Genomic DNA, 16,932 nt, shown 5'->3' with positions numbered 1-16,932 from the left:
GAGTAAATTTTGTATATTTGCTCAAAATTCAGATTTGTGGCCGTAATTTCTTTTTCGAAAGTAAGACATAACTTTTTTGTTATAAAAGATAAACACAAATTGTTTTTTGTTAAATAATCTTCAATTTCTGTATTTTATAAGTATTAAAAAAAAATATGCATTTATATATTCAGAAATAACTCATATTTATCAAATGTTAATGAATTGAGGAAAAAACGTCATTTTTTGCTGTATGTTTATCAAAATTAAAAAAAATCCTCTATTTACAGTTTTATAAAATTTGGGTCACATAATCTCCCTGCAAAATGAATCAAATTGCTGTTTTGAAAAATAGGGGTCCATGAACTCGTTTTCAAATTAAATCAGTTTGAATGATAAAAATTAGTCGAAAAATACATCTTTTCCCGATAAGTCACAGTTTGACGTCGCGAAAATAACATTTTACGTTAGCAACGTCATTACCTCCCCTGTAACTGTATCGTATGCCCTTAACTGTCCAAACACAGTATCATGACCTCCATGGGAAATATAAGAAATTCGTATATTCAGAAATGTATAAAAAATGATTGTAAAATTATAAGTGTTTCCTTTGACACTGCCTTGATGGAAAAGATCAAAATATTGCAGTAAACAAAACTGACTAGATCTTACATATTCAGATAATACAAAATACATAAATAGTGACAGTAAAAAGTCTAATATAATTCATGCAAACACAATATAACTTACATGTACCTATTTCCTATTTTGAAATAGTAGTTGGATTTCATGAAGTTCTTTGGTATAATATTAAAATTTGGATGAATAACTATAAAACTGCATTTTTTTCATTGTCTTTCAACTCACAAAATTCATGTCTTTTCACATCACTATTTCAGTCTTTGTGTTTTGTTTTTTTTATTTCAAAATGGTACTGACTAATCACAAAAATACTGAACTTAGAGGAAAATCAATTCGGAAAATCCATAATCACATGGCAAAATCAAATAACAAATCGCATCAAAAACGAATGGACAAGAACTGTCATATTCCTAACTTGGTACAGGCATTTTCAAATGTAGAATATGTCATTATAAAAAATAGTTATTTTTAAACCATGAATACATGAATGTATGAAGCATAAAAGTGTTTCATATTTATCCTGATATTTGCGATAGTTCTGTTTTGAGCTAAACTGCTTTGATGCTTTTTCTTTCATTCAACTGTTATATCCTTCTTAATTCATATGTATATCAATTATTATAAAAACAAAATGATTTTTTTTTTATAAGAGATGAAAAACAATATATTTAACAAAAATCAAAAAGGATATTTCATCCTGTTCAGTTTCCACTAGCATTTCTTGTGAACAAATTGAAGAAATTAATACAAATTTAGTAATAATTCTTAAACCATACAAATATTGTACATTTAAAATTTTCTAGGAAATAATACTCTTAATACTTAAAGAACAATCTGTAACAGTATCTTCCATGCAAATTCACTGGGAGGTAAAAATTTAACGACCATCTGTATCTTCCATCCAATCACATATTTTTGACTTCCCTCCTGAGAATTTTACCGCTGGCAGTTTTTGGTATGCTATCAATAAGCTTAACACCTCCTCTTAACTTCTTGTATGGTGCCACATTTGCTGCAATAAATAAAATATTTTATATGCATTTTTATATGTACATTTATCATGTATTTTTGTTTACTCATCATTAATGAAATTTCTTTTGCATAGTTTGTATTTTGCACCAGCCAAAACCTCCTGGGGCAATTTAGGAGGGTTTGGGTGGTGTTAAATGATTAAAGAATAATGCTCTTAAAAAATGAAGATTAGGAATAACGGGCAAAAAAAATGAAGATTAGAGAAATGTGTGGTCTAATTTTTTGAAGATTAGAAAAAAACGGGGGTTATTTTTTGAAGATTAGAGAAAAAAAGGGGTGAAAATTAAATGTTTACAGAATAACAGACCCCCCCCCCCCCCCCCTCCCCAAATCCAGACCCTCATTTAGAGTTTGGCACCTAGGTATCATGATCTTACAGGTTGTCAACACTCATTTCAATCCTAAAAGCATGAGGAATAGCTACTGTTAACATCTATAAGATCAAAGGGACATAACTTGAAAGAGTTTCAAATTATCAAATTCCTAACCACATCCATATATCATGTATATGCTTAGTATCAATATCATAAAATGAGTCAACTTTCATGTAATGTTTGCAAAACATAATGAAAAAGATCAAGACAGTCAGCCTATGTTTTTTGAAATTTTCAAAGTTGAATTACTTAGATAAAATCAATAGAGCATAACTTTTAAAGTTTAAAGTCGAAAAAAATAATTATAATTTCTTAAATCAATGTCACTGAACTCTGGTAGATAGATGTTTCATATGCAATCATACCACATCTCCATTTCTTATACCAGTCTCAGTTTGGATAGACAGATGAACCTGAAAACTGATTCCCAGTCCCTCACAATTCTATGGGGGTTAAAATAATCTAATACAGTAATACATATATTGACACTAATGTATCTTACCTTCTACAAAGTGTGTAATATCCTCCTCTGTCAGGGTCACCCCAGGTTTAGGTACAACATAAGCCTTGGGTACCTCCCCTACATCCTCTCCCGCCTGGATACCTATCACTGCTACATCAGCTACAGCAGGGTGGGTACAAATTAAGGCTTCCAGTTCTGCAGGGGCAACCTACAATAAAGTTCAATAAAATAAAAATAAAAACATGCAAAGAGAATGATGATGATGGGAGTTTAAAACAACCATGACTGGCTATACCGCCCTGGCACAGTCGTCAAAGAGGCAAAGGAAATTTATCTCTATTTTTAAGATATTTCTGTGTAGTTTTTTTCTTTTGGATATCTTAATGAAAATGGTATCAAGCAGGATATTTCTTTTGGATATCTTAATGAAAATGGTATCAAGCAGGATATTTCTTTTGGATATCTTAATGAAAATGGTATCAAGCAGGATATTTCTTTTGGATATCTTAATAAAAATGGTATCAAGCAGGATATTTCTTTTGGATATCTTAATGAAAATGGTATCAAGCAGGATATTTCTTTTGGATATCTTAATGAAAATGGTATCAAGCAGGATATTTCTTTTGGTTATATTATGAGGGTCTGAATGGGGTTTACAGGTTAGAGAATAATTGTCAAAAAGAGCAGAATAAATGGTAAAAAATACAAAGAATAGAGAAAAGAGACTAAAAAGAAAGAATATAGAAAATTAGGCTAAAAAAATAAAGAATAGAGAATCATGGGTTGCTGCAATATAAGAGATAAAAGGTCAAAATAAATTTAGAATTAAAGAAAAATGGTCTAAACGTAGAAGAAAAAAGAAATGAAGGACCCTCATCAAACTCTCATATTATGATAACTAAAATTCTGGCTTCGAAGAGCCGTGGTGAAGTGGTTAGTGCATCAGACTACTAACACAAAGGTTCCTAGTTGGATTCCCATTTCGGGATGCAAATTTCAGGGACTGAATTTCCAGCTTTTTCTTGACACCATTTGCGAGTGTGGTCTTGAGGAAACGATGATAGTACGTCAGAAGGGGAGGATAAATAGCTGACCCGTGTTATGAGAGAGCCTTATCTATCGCACGTTAAAGACACCCTTGTAGATTTCGAAAAAGAGCAGGCTTATAATGCGGCTACAAGACAGCACTCGCACCCGTAAAGTGGAAAGGCATAAATATAAATTGCAAAACTTGTTTCACAAACTACTATAAATAAATATGTTTAAACTAAAATTCTGGCTTAATAAAATCTGTTGTACCTGTGCTCAAATTGAATAATATCGAAGTTGGAGATGGTGAGGCACTGCTCTTACTTAAATAAACGTGACAACATATATTTGTACTTTTTCTAATAAAAGTACTATTTTTCCTTCGTGCTAATAACAACTAACGTCATAGTTTGAGTAATGCTAAACAAACTGTGAATTTATTAAAGGCTGATCTGTCAATTCAACACACCTGTTGTTCTAAAACCAGAAATAATTTATATCTAATTAGCTCCTAAGTTCAAATGTTACTTTAGGAACTGAAAAATTAGATTTTTGTAACAAAGAAATTACAAAAGTTAAAGATTATAAAAATCTTGGTTTATGTGCTTCATAAAATTCTGGTGTAGATTAGTAAATGGTAAAAAGAAAATGTTCTCTTCAACTCTTTACAAATTGGTGTTTGTATATTTCAATAATTACAGCTTTGAAAGCCAATGATGAAAAGGCATTTTGTGACTATTGAGGCCCCCAACATAGAGGTCGAAAGTCGTTTTTATATTAAAAGGATCCATTTAAGTCATTGATGTGCCCTTGGGTTCGGTTGTTCTTGTTTTGCTTGAGGTCATTCAGTGGTGGCCGTCTGTTAGTGGGAAGTTCGTGTCGTCAGCTCTAGATTCATTTTTTTGTGTGGCATTTAATGATTAATATGTGATGTCTTCGTGCCATTAACCCATATTCCATATTGAAACCAAAAATTGGACTTGAACTTTCCGATTTTTCAGAATAGTAGTTTCAACCTAACATTCAGTATTTCACTAATCCAACACAATATTCATATTGAGCAAGTTCCAGAACTATCATACAACCACCGGGGATGTAGAGCTGGATTTACCTACTGAGATACTTTGAACACAATCTATAGCCTGATCATGCTGATGTCAAAAAGGAAATGTCTTGCGGACAGGGTGTCCCGCTCGGCACTTATTTCCATTTTCGATGGAACTCCCCAACTTTTAAACAGGTCTTAGTCCATATAATTATAAATAAAAGGTAAGGTACAAATTTTCATTAAGATTTGACTTCAAACTTTTTAGGAAATCATCTTAAAGGCAAAGGTAAACCAAAGTGTAACTGACGAACGAACGGATGGACAAACAGACCGAAAAACTATATTTACCGCAACAATGTTGTCGGGACATAAAACATGAAACTGATCATCAACCTTACTTCGATACATTTGTCTCTTTGGAGCCCACACAGAGACGCTAGTAGCTAGTGCCCTATGCCCTTGTTATGACCATCGCCCATAATATATTTGAAGCAATAACCCAGACCAACTTAAATCTTTTTAAAGGAACAAAAATGATCATAACTTGATAATTTGATAGCTTATCACAGGCTCTAGAAACAAAGAAACGAAGATTTCTAATCTCACTACGACCAAAGCATGAGTTATCCGATTGCAACACGATCATACTAAGCTTCTACTGCAATTATAGCATGTTCTTACCACGATTATACTACGTTCCTACCACGATCTCAGCAATAACGTCAACATCCTAATTCCATATCAATAGTTATCAAAGGTACCAGGATTATAGTTTAGTACGCCAGACGTGCGTTTCGTCTACATAAGACTCATCAGTGACGCTCATATCGAAATATTTATAAAACCAAAGTTGAAGAGCATTGAGAATCCAAAATTCCAAAAAGTTGTGCCAAATACAACTAAGGTTAAATCTATGCATGGAATAAAAAAGTCCTTAGTTTTTCAAAATATTAAAGTTTTGTAAACATGAAATTTATAAAAATGACCACATTATTGATATTCATGTCAGCACCGAAATGTTGACTACTGAGCTGGTGATACCCTCGGGGACGGAACGTCCACCAGCAGTGGCATCGACCCAGTGATTTAATAAATAGTTTAATGCAGTTCCATTCCTTCTGTTTCTGATTAATACATTGATTTTTCCGAAACAATATAGTCATGCCACCAAAATCTACTAAAACACGTGGGCGTGGTGGTAGGGCTTGATTTTGAGGCATAGGAAGCTCTGTTGGTAACAAATCCTGAAATTACAAAGCTGGTCCATAAAGCTGAAATGACGATATTTTAGTGAACGATAGCAGAGAGGACACAGATGTGTCAATAGATAATATAGGAAGATGTGGTATGAGTGCCAATGAGACAACTCTCCATCCAAGTAACAATTTATCAAGGTAAACCATCACAGACCAAGGAATGGCATTCAACACAGAGCCTTCGCTCACACCGAACATAAAGCTATAAAGGCCCTCCAAAATTACTCGTGTAAATTCATTCAAGCGAGAAAAATGACAGTCTAATCTGTATGAAAACGAGAAGCATGGTTGAGGTGTTAAAGAAAAGGGTCAAGAATTCCTAATTATTACATACAAACAAAACCTTGAGAGATTTGATATATTTTATATGAAAATGACAGTGAGAATGATGGCCGTAGTCAGGTCGTAGGAAGAGCGTGCATGATGAGGACGGCAAGAGCGTGCTAAAATCGTACTATGGCCTTGAACATCATGGCATAGTCGTAGTGGAAGCATAATTTGGTCGCGGTAAGAATGTGGTGGTCGTAGTGAGAGATCGTAGCACAGTCTCTCTCGGAATAGAATCACGCTTTGGCTACGATGGTACAGCGACCTTTGCAATCTTAGTGCACTCTCCTACGCTTCTACTACAACCTCATTTTTCTACGATGACCACACCACGATTATTTTGAACATGTTCAAAGTTGGCCACGCTCATCACGATTTTGAATACCTCACCACTACTGTGAAACGACCTTACTGCGATCTACACGATCATACTACAATCATCATAATTTGCATTTTTTTCGCAGATCGTAGTGAGATCGTGGCCTAGTTGGACTGTGGTATTAGATCGCGTGAGCGTAGTGCGATCATGGCCTAGTTGGACTGAGGTATGAGATCGCATGAGCGTAGTGCGATTGTGGTCTAGAAGACTAGGGCTTAAACAATAGGAAACAAATGAAATAAATCTTTGATCCGTTCTCAAGTTTTCATCTGGATACCACCATGGGACGGACGGTTGACCATGTAATACTTCTCAATATCTACTGCGTGTAGTGGAGTATAATAAAAGTAAAACAGTATGGCAGACCATTGTTGGTGGGACAAACAGTCAACAGTTTATGTTTAATACTAGTAACAGACACAACTGTGATTTGGGCATTTTATTTCATCAGATTGGTCATGACGCCAGCCAATTGTTATTCCCGATCTAGTTCTACTGGTGGAAAGAACGTAGTTTTCCGACACAATTCTCTGGCATACAGTCATTGGGGGAAAGGGGGAAATAGGCTGAGACAGAGAACCAGTTACTGCGCGCCGTTTTGTTGATCTGTCAGATAACCGTAAAGACGACAAAGGACCACAAAGGAAAACATGGCGCCAAAAATGGCAAGATCGTTTTTAGCGTGGGTGAAGTCGGAGGTCGTTTTTTCCAAAATTTTACAGGTTGCAGGTCGTTTTTAGAAGGCCCTCAGGTCAGAAGTCGCCTCTAAAAAGCATAAAAAAGTGAATTTGTATGAGAATGAAAGAAAAATTGTAATTATATATCTTTACCTGAAATCCTTTATATTTAATTAGCTCCTTTAGTCTATCTGTTATCATAAAATATCCTTCTTCATCAAAATGTCCAATGTCACCTAAATAATAATTTTACAATTATAAAACTTCCAGAAAGTACAATGCACAATGTAGTATACAATATACTTCATGAACAAATAAAAATACACTTTTCACCCCTTATATTAAGATTAACATCTTCTTTTCTAAAGGCATGTTCTAATAAAGCAATGATCAGTTACATTTGTCATTTCTGGACCTTTTAAAGCTGACTATGCAGAATTAGCTTTGGTTATTGTTTAAGACTGTACATTGACATATGTAGTTGGTAGTTTCTGATGTCATTTGTTCTCTTCTGAAGAGCTGTCTCACTGGGAATCATACAACATCTTTTTTATCGTACAATTGCAGATCAATAGCTATCTTACATGAATCTTACAGAATTGTTAGCCGATTCTAATCATAAATACCCAAAATGAATTCAGTAAAGCAGTGGTTTCAACCCTGGAGTAGTACAAAAATAAGGAATTATGGTATGATTGCAATTGACACCACCATCAACCTGACAGACCAAAGTAAAAGGATATTAAACATCTATATGTCACTTTTCACCCTTCAACAATGAGCAAAATACAGGGTATGAGACAGGATATTATTTTCATAAGTGGAGGGTTACCTAACAGAACCAGAATCATTTACTTCTACTATAGACAAAGGGGCCAGATGAAGGACACCTCGGGGTGGGGTAATTTTTTCGCTACATTGAAGACCTGTTGGTGACCTTCTGCTGTTGTTTTTTATATGGTCGGGTTGTTGTCTCTTTGACACATTCCCCATTTCCATATTCAATTTTATAATATCCCACTTACCACTATGAAGCCATCCATCTCTAACCATGTCATCTGTAGCAGACTGGTTCTTCAGGTAACCTAACATAACTTGTGGTCCTGCTAGGAGCACCTCCCCAGTCTCACCTGCTCCTAAAGTCTTACCAGAGTGCACATCTATAACCTAACAGTATATAATGTATAATTATTAATTAAAAAAGATATATATAGGAAAACTAAAGATATGAACAACACATGAGTTAATTAGACAAGCCTTAATTAATTTACATAAATTTTCATTTTTGGAAATTTTAAACTGTATAGAATTTCCAAAACATGCACTAAGATAACTATAAAGATGAAAAACATTTATTATATTTCATGATGCACAAATTGGTCAAGCAAAACCCAAGGCAATTGCAAAATTAATTTGATTCCTGGTACATAAATAGAACTCTTAAATGGCACTTGAATAAAAATTAAAAGTTCATTGTTAATACAACAAGCAATTAATCTTGGCAATAATTTGTTTCAATTCCTCCCAGTGAGCTGTTTAGAATAAGTATGTCAATTCAACTTAGTCAATGCTAATAATTATATTAGCCAAAATACTAGAAATATGGAATTTGATGCGACTGTGATACAAGAGAGAGGTTTAGCTAGCTTTAATTCACCATTTCTACATAAGAAAATCCCAGGAATATGACAGTTGTAATTTGTTATCCATTATTTAATGTCTTTAAGCTTTTGATTTTGCCATTTGATTATGGAATTTGTGATTTTACTTTTTTTCTGATGATTTATTGTTGAAATTTTTTAATATATCGATCATATTTTTATTTCTTACATTCTGTAAAGTTTTATTCTTTGAAATAGATTTGTTTTGTTGTAAATGAAAAGAATTAGACTATTCTGTCATTACTTAATACACTGACCATTATTTTTCATTTTTTTCATAACAGCTAGCAACAATACACACAATGTATATTACATGTATTATAATAAGATTAGATATACAAGTGGCGAGATATTAGTAAGGAAATATTAGTAGTGAGTAGTGAAATAAAAATATTGCATTAATAAGAGAACTTAAATCCACTACACAAAAAAATGTAAAAACAACAATCAGTTCCAATTAATAATATTTTAATTTTGACACACAACAAAACAGACCTTGTCTGTTGAAAGCACTGTCTCATATATGGTTTAGCTGAAAGGATAAAGTCAAATGCTTGGTTTTTTTTTTAAAAATTAATGTCATTTGAGTTGTATACCAATTGTTGTATACCAATTTTCGTGGGTACAGATGAACCACGAATTCAAATGTACAACGAATGTCATAATTTCAATAGGCTTCGTATATGGATATTGGCGAAACCACGAAATCAAGTATCCACGAATATGCGAGTTTAAAGCAATCCACGAACATTGATACCCACGAAAATAAATGAATCCACAGTATTCACAAATTGATTAAAGAAAGTTGTGAGAGTTATAAATTTTAGATGACACTGTAAAGATATCATTGGGTTCAAGAATGAAAGATATCCACCAATGAGAAGGAAGAGGAAGTTATGTCCAAACCAATCACAAACCTTTGATTGTGTGTTAGGAAGAGGATGGCCTACAGTCCCAATTTTTGAGGGATTAGTATCATAATGAGAAACTGGGCTGGCTTCAGTTAATCCATATCCTGGAAAAATAAAACCAATGGTCAAAGCTTAAAACCCTTTATTAATTTCTTATCTTGTTATGTTTGGCTCCTGTAAATAAGTACCAGGTCATTTTAATTAGGCTGAAGGTACTTAACAATAACAAGTTACCATAATGTGTATAGCATTATTACCTGTACATACATAATGATCTAAAATGGATTTACAGAACTGAGACTATTTGGGCAAAAAGTGCAGAATAAATTGACAAAACAAATGAAAAAGATAATTATGCCAAAAAATTAAGCACTAAATAACTGTAAGAGTTTAACATGTATAATGAGGTGCTGAAATATAAAGAAAAGAAAATAATGGACAAAATAAATTAATCAATTTTATTTATTAAAGGAGCCCTGCAGGTATAAAAAAATACAGCAAAAAATTAAACATTTGTTTTTTCATTACAAATTTTATTTATTACACTATTAGTTATTAATTTATAATATGGTACAGATATCACCCAGACAAACCGATTTGGTTTGGCCACAGATGACTTTAAAAATGTTTACATCATTGAAAAAGCTATAAATTATCTCCCTTTGGTGCAAAAATGTTATTTTTTTATGTTTAAATTGAAATATTTTTTATAACTCATGAGTGACCTATATTTTTATTATTGCTTTCAAACAAGCTGTACATAGACTAAATCATTGTAAAATTTAAGCGATTTCTGTAATTTATAGTTCTTTTTTATTTCTAATATTACCAATATTTCTCCTATTAGTTCAACAGAAAAAAAGGACATTAACAAAAATGTATGCTAACTTAAGCTTTCTGAGGCAGATTGTGAGCTTAAATGAACGGTGACCCCATATTTTTATTTTATATTTCTATTAGGTATAAGATAAAGTTAAATCATAGAAAAAAATAGCAAAATCCTATATTAGAAAAAAAAGTTGATTATAGACCCACGAGCCCCCTCCAGGCACGTAGCTCCCTATACGCCAACACGCAGTTGCGTGTTCATCGCTTCGGCATGCCAAAAAAATATTGCAAAATTAAAAAAATACAAATTAAATTTTTAAGGAAACACACATGTTGTCCCTTTTTTAATTTATGAAATGTCATTAAATAACGGCATTTGGTTTCAGAATAGAAGTTTTATTGAAGATCATGCATGACGAAATCGGACAGTGTAACTTGTATCTTTTACAAGATTTGAATTTGTTATACGCAGTCTAACACATGTAGTTTCGGTTTATCTGTTTGGAATGAGATGTATCAATCGGCATGAGATTTATCAGAACCCTTCGATATCGTTGAAATTATGCCATGGCGATGTGTTCGACGGACTAACAGAGCAACTCATCCTGCAAACACGCCAAAACAGTATTGGAAAGTCTCATTATATTTTGCGTTTATAGACCATATGAAAATCGAATGCCTGTGATAATGGAACTGGAGAGTGGAGTCGCGTCTGGTATTATCAGAAAATCGCTTCTTTGTGTCGTATCTTCTTCCTCCTGTTGTAGGAAATATAACAAACGAACAAATCTCAACATTGTCAGAGACATACGAAACTGACCTGGTATGTAATTTTGACGAATTCAATTGAAAAGTCGCTCGATGGCGAACACGTACACTGGTTTATAACATCTCGCGAGTGCTACCGTGGAGATCTATCAATGTACTACGTCTGTTTAAATCAAATGTACGATCACCAATGAACAATGACAGGTTATCATCGCTAGCATTACTGCATATGCATCGGGATAGTGTGAATATTGCCGACAAATAAATAGAGAAGTTCGTTTCGGCCTAGACTCGAAGAGCAGATTTTTGACAATTTCGAGTAAATTCTGTATTAGAAAAATGTGTAGTTTATGTTTTCAATTAACCATGATTTACTCTATTCAGCAGCTTCAAACTAATTTAAGAAAAAAATTGCAATAGAAGAAAAATGTGCATTAAAAAAGGATTTTACTCAAATTTTGTAATTTCTCATAAATAGAATTCATGCAAGACATTTATTGGTCCTGAAGTAAGGACATTCTTAGGATATTCACAGGATATTCTCAGGATATACCAGGACCAACTAAATGCAAGCAAATCTAATCCTGACAAACTAAGGACATTGTCAGGATATTCACAGGATATACCAGGATTATCCCAGGGCTTACTCAATGCAAGCAAATCTATAAATCCTGTCATCAGGATAATTTCCTGAGAACAGGACCTGAGGAATCCTGAGCACAGGATTATCACAGGATTTTCTACTAGGATATTTATGGTCTGGACTGTCTCTGGATATCCCTGGAATATCCTTGTTCCAATACCGTCCCATGTTTAACCCTATCTCAGGATCAGGATATCTCAAGATTGCCCTGTGATTTTTCTCAAGATTATCCTGAGATATCCTGGGGATATCTTGTGATATCCTGCACCATTTTCGCAAGGGCGTAGACTGGAAAATCAAACATTATATTTCTAAAAAAAAAATCCCCTTATCACTTACGGAGAAATGTCTGGTAGTTATATATTTGAGTTAGTCAAATACAATAGACATAAATAAATGTACACATGGGTCAATTCTTTTTATATACTGATCTTCTTTTAAACAAAAAAACTGCTCTACTCCTAAAAAAAATTGTCTCCCCTTTTTTTAAACAAAGTAATCTCATTAGCTGTTGACAGGTTCAATTTTCTTCATTGGCAGTACTGTACAGTCTTTAGAACAGAAACAAAACAAGTTTTATGTTGCATCTTTTTAAAAATCTGATTGAAAATACAGATTATGTGTCCAATTATTGCTTACAAGATCTGACAACACTTTGTTTGAAATTTCAGTCTTTATATTTTTGAAGGTGTGTATCAATTTGACAAAATCAGAGCATGCTCAAAGGACTTCAAAACAGAAAGTATATTAGAGTGTTTTCAGATCCTTGTAAACAAAACTTGGACACATGACAGACAGACCGACGGGTCAAAAGTAGTTTACCCTCTGCAAATTTGTTGTATGGGGTATAATAAAGATATGCTCAGTCAGACAGGGGTTCAATTTTAATTATACCTTGAAATTATTTGACTTTCATTTTATATATCAATTCATATTGCTTATATTAATTGTGAAAGACATTTGGTCTAATATATTGTCTGCTGGTCCTACTCAAAAGGAGAAGGTATGATAAAACCACTTTTTTGAACCAGGTTGGGTCTTACCATAACCATACCTGTCAACTGTCACTATTTTCGGGGGATATCCCCCATGGATGCTCCAAAATTGATTTTTTTTAAAGAGCAATTATGTTCACAATTTTAACAAAACAATTAATTTTACAATGAATAGAGGCTTATAAAAGTATGAAGAAGCCAAAAAACAACATTACACTGTATTTGACTGCCCCCTTGAAGTTTTTTAGAAGTATGGCCGGCCCAGTATGGCAGCCATCGTGCACGCAAAACCCCCATGGGCATTTTGAAAACTTGGCAGGTATGCATAACTCTAAAAAGAACTGACTTATTTTAAATTGTGTGTCATCAAAATGAAATAAAACTATTATCAAATGATTCATCTATATATTTTTTTAACAATCAAACAATATATCTAGAGTATTACTAGCCAACTACTTAAAGAGAGCAAGTTTATAAAGAATTTAAATACATGTTAATTAGTAATAGGATTTACATATTCATGTTATCACATGTTGACCAACCTTTCCTAGAGTGTTAGGAACTAAATGACCAACAGTTCCTATTTTAGGTGGACTTCGGTCATAGTGAGACACTGAGCTTGTCTCTGTTAAACCATAGGCTGGAAAATTAAACATTATTTCTAAGTTTTTTTCCATCTCAATCTACTAGTATGTAACTTTCAAATATTATATTGTTATACAATAAAAGGGCTACTGCATATATATTGGGGAATATTGTCACTCGTAAAATTCTACTAAGGACAATATTCCCCAATATTCATGCAATAACCCTATATTATAAGACCACTTCTTTGGACCAGATGATTGAAAGTAAAAAATAATGATAAATCTATCAATTCCTATCCAATAATATTTAATAGCCACAGAACAGAAATCAGTATGATATCAGTGCTTTTAACTTTTGACTACCATTGTTCATATAAAACCAACCTTTCCTAGAGCGCTAGGAGCTAAATGACCAACAGTTCCTATTTTAGGTGGACATTGGTCATGGAGAGACGTTCCGCCTGTCTCTGTTAAACCATAGGCTGTAAAATTAAACATTATTTCTAAGTTTGTATCCTACTCAATTTAGGAGAATGTCTGGAAGTTATGTACATATCTGAGTTAGTCAAATACAATATATAAATAAATGTACACTGATGGTGATCAATTCTTTTTATCAACTGATCTTTTTCTAAACAAAAAAACTGCTCTACTCCTAAAATTCAAACTGTCTGAATTATGTTGATCCCTATTTTTAAACAAAGTAATCTCTTCAGCTGTTGACAGGTTCAATTTTCTTCATTTTATTAAAAATCTGATTGAAAATACAGATTCTGAGACTCTGAGTCCAAGATTTGCTTACAAGGATCTGACAACACTTAGTTCAAAATTTCAGTTTTTATATTTTTTAGGGGGAGGACCTTTTCTGGACGTCGGGATCTGGTGTTTGTAAGCTTGGGATTTTGGGATGTCAGGATTTAATTCTTTTTAAATTAGGGACCTCAGGATTTTATGTTTTTAACCCCTCCTACCACCCCTCATTTTTTAAGGTGTGTATCAATTTGACAAAATCAGAGCATGCCTAAAGGACCTAAAACCAGAGAAAGTAGATTGGAGTGTTTTCAGATCCTTGTAGGTTGCACTTTGTAAATACAGCTGTTTCTCAAAACACGCCTCTTTTGGGGAGATCTTGAATATTCATATGAAATTAATTTTGTTTACATACTGGTTCCCAGTTATGCTCTCTGTGTTCCATCTCACAGAGACATAACTTGGGAATGTTACCAGTAAATAAACATGTGCATATTGTTTACATTGAATTCTGTGGGAACCTTTCATTCAAGGTAGGGGTAGTTAAGAAAGTTAGTGTTAGTTTAAACTCTGAGAAGTTCAGGGCATATAAACGTTGAAAACAAATTGTGATGCAAATGAAATTTCAATTCTAGGATAAGATTTTTTTTCAAAACTTCATTGTAAAAGTGGTACAGTTTTAGCCGTAAAAGGAGTTCCTATGGCAAATTGCATTGTCAATATTTACAGAAATGCAACCTGTAAGCAGAACTTGGACACACGATATATATTTAATCAGATTGCATTTTTATAACAGACAATTTGCTATTAAAACTCAAAGGATTTCATTGTTAATACCACAACATGGAAATAATGTCAAATTGGGGTTTAAAGATCTAGTTAGCAAATCATAATGTTTTGGTGTAGACTGTAGATAAACTCATCATATTGCCAGGATCAAATTTAGTATATACGCCAGATGCGCGTTTCGTCTACTAAAGATTCATCAGTGACGCTGGAAAAAAAAAAATTTAAAATGCCAAATGAAGTACGAAGTTGAAGAGCATTGAGAACCAAAATTCCAAAAAGGTTTTGCCAAATACAGACTTTCTGTAGACTTTTGAAAATAATACCAAGAATGCATTCAAGTCTGAATACTAACTAGACCTTTTGTTCAGATGACAGTAAATCATATATATGCCAAAAAAATTCGGCAATATATAGCTGTAAGAGAATAATGAAATAGTGGACAAAATGAATAAATTCACTTTTATTTATTTTGTGACTAGTCTGACATGTGTTGATATAGATATATCAACTACATGAAGTCAGAATATAATTTATGTCTCCTACAAAAAATGATTGTTTTGCAGGTACAAAAGTGAGCTTAAAATCCAGAAACAGTGAAAATTAGTTGGTGAATAATGCATGCCTTTTTATTGGAAGATAGATAAAAATGTACACATCTGATTATAAAAAAGATAAAATAAAGATATGCTCATTGACAGGGATTCAAGTTTAATTATACCTTGTATTACTAACTTCTTAACCCTTTCTTCAATAGAATTTTTTTTTTTGCATACTTGATTTGCATAGGATTTTCAATACAATGCTGAAATATGCTCTAAGGTATTAATTAATGCATTGGGAAAAATCAATATCTCATCAAATAAATTTAAGTCAGATAGTCTTATGAATATCTTTTTCAAATTGGATTCAAATTTTTTTAGGTCTGAAGCAGACGTTTCATAGTCAAAAATGTTTTGTTAAATTAGTATGGTGTTCATTATCAATGAACTAGCTAGTATATATTTGTTTAGGGGCCAGCTGAAGGACGCCTCCGGGTGCGGGAATTTCTCGCTACATTGAAGACCTGTTGGTGACCTTCTGCTGTTGTTTTTTTCTTTGGTCGGGTTGTTGCCTCTTTGACACATTCCCCATTTTTATTCAACTAAAGTACTAAACAATCGTCAAAAGGTGTCATTATGGAGTAAAGAGAGTGAGGTCAAAAGGTGTCATTATGGAGTAAAGAGAGTGGCGTCAAAAGGTGTCATTATAGAGTAAAGGGTTAAAGAGTGCATGGTTATTATATGAGTTTAGGTACATGTTAATTGGTGTAATGCCATGTTGACCAACCTTTCCTAGAGTGTTAGGAACTAAATGACCAACAGTTCCTATTTTAGTTGGACTTCGGTCATAGTGAGACACTGGGCTTGTCTCTGTTAAACCATAGGCTGGAAAATTAAACATTATTTCAAATTGTTTTTCCATCTCAATCTATGAGAACACCTGGTAGTGATTTTTTTTAGTGAAAATTATATGTATAAATGTACACATGTTCAATTCTATTTATAAACCAATCTTCTTTTAAACAAACAATCTACTCAACTCCTTAAAAAACAAACTGTCTTACATATTTCTTCCCTACATGCCCTATTTTTAAACAAATTAACCTCTTTATAATAACTGTTAACATTTTTAATGCTACCTGAAAACAAACATTTTTAAAGCATGCATGATTGTAATAAGTTAAGGATATGTATGTGAACAGATACAGAGCTCAGATAAATAATCTGATTAAAGAGTTAATTCACATACAGATGG

The 16,932-nt window shown here is 33.1% G+C and overlaps 1 protein-coding gene across 3 annotated transcripts in view; it reads right to left on the bottom strand.

The window, feature by feature from the left end:
* Window positions 1-211: 211 nt before the first annotated feature.
* The window catches only part of LOC134683089 (probable 4-coumarate--CoA ligase 1), a 40,209-nt gene continuing 23,488 nt past the window's right edge, over window positions 212-16,932 (bottom strand). For 2 of the 3 annotated variants that reach the window (XM_063542164.1, XM_063542166.1), the window contains 4 exons: window positions 8,232-8,373; window positions 7,360-7,442; window positions 2,530-2,698; window positions 212-1,633 (listed from right to left, as the gene is read on the bottom strand). In XM_063542164.1, the coding sequence (XP_063398234.1) occupies window positions 1,527-1,633; window positions 2,530-2,698; window positions 7,360-7,442; window positions 8,232-8,373 (501 nt within the window). In that variant the 3' untranslated portion in view covers window positions 212-1,526. Of the gene's footprint in view, window positions 1,634-2,529; window positions 2,699-7,359; window positions 7,443-8,231; window positions 8,374-9,784; window positions 9,883-16,932 lie in introns of all 3 variants that reach the window. The other variant, XM_063542165.1, reaches the window with a different exon arrangement.

The sequence above is a fragment of the Mytilus trossulus genome, chromosome 9, assembly GCF_036588685.1.
Source record: "Mytilus trossulus isolate FHL-02 chromosome 9, PNRI_Mtr1.1.1.hap1, whole genome shotgun sequence".
NCBI classification, from domain to species: domain Eukaryota; kingdom Metazoa; phylum Mollusca; class Bivalvia; order Mytilida; family Mytilidae; genus Mytilus; species Mytilus trossulus.
Note: the sequence above shows the minus strand (reverse complement) of the source record. Positions and strands in the feature narration are given on the sequence as shown.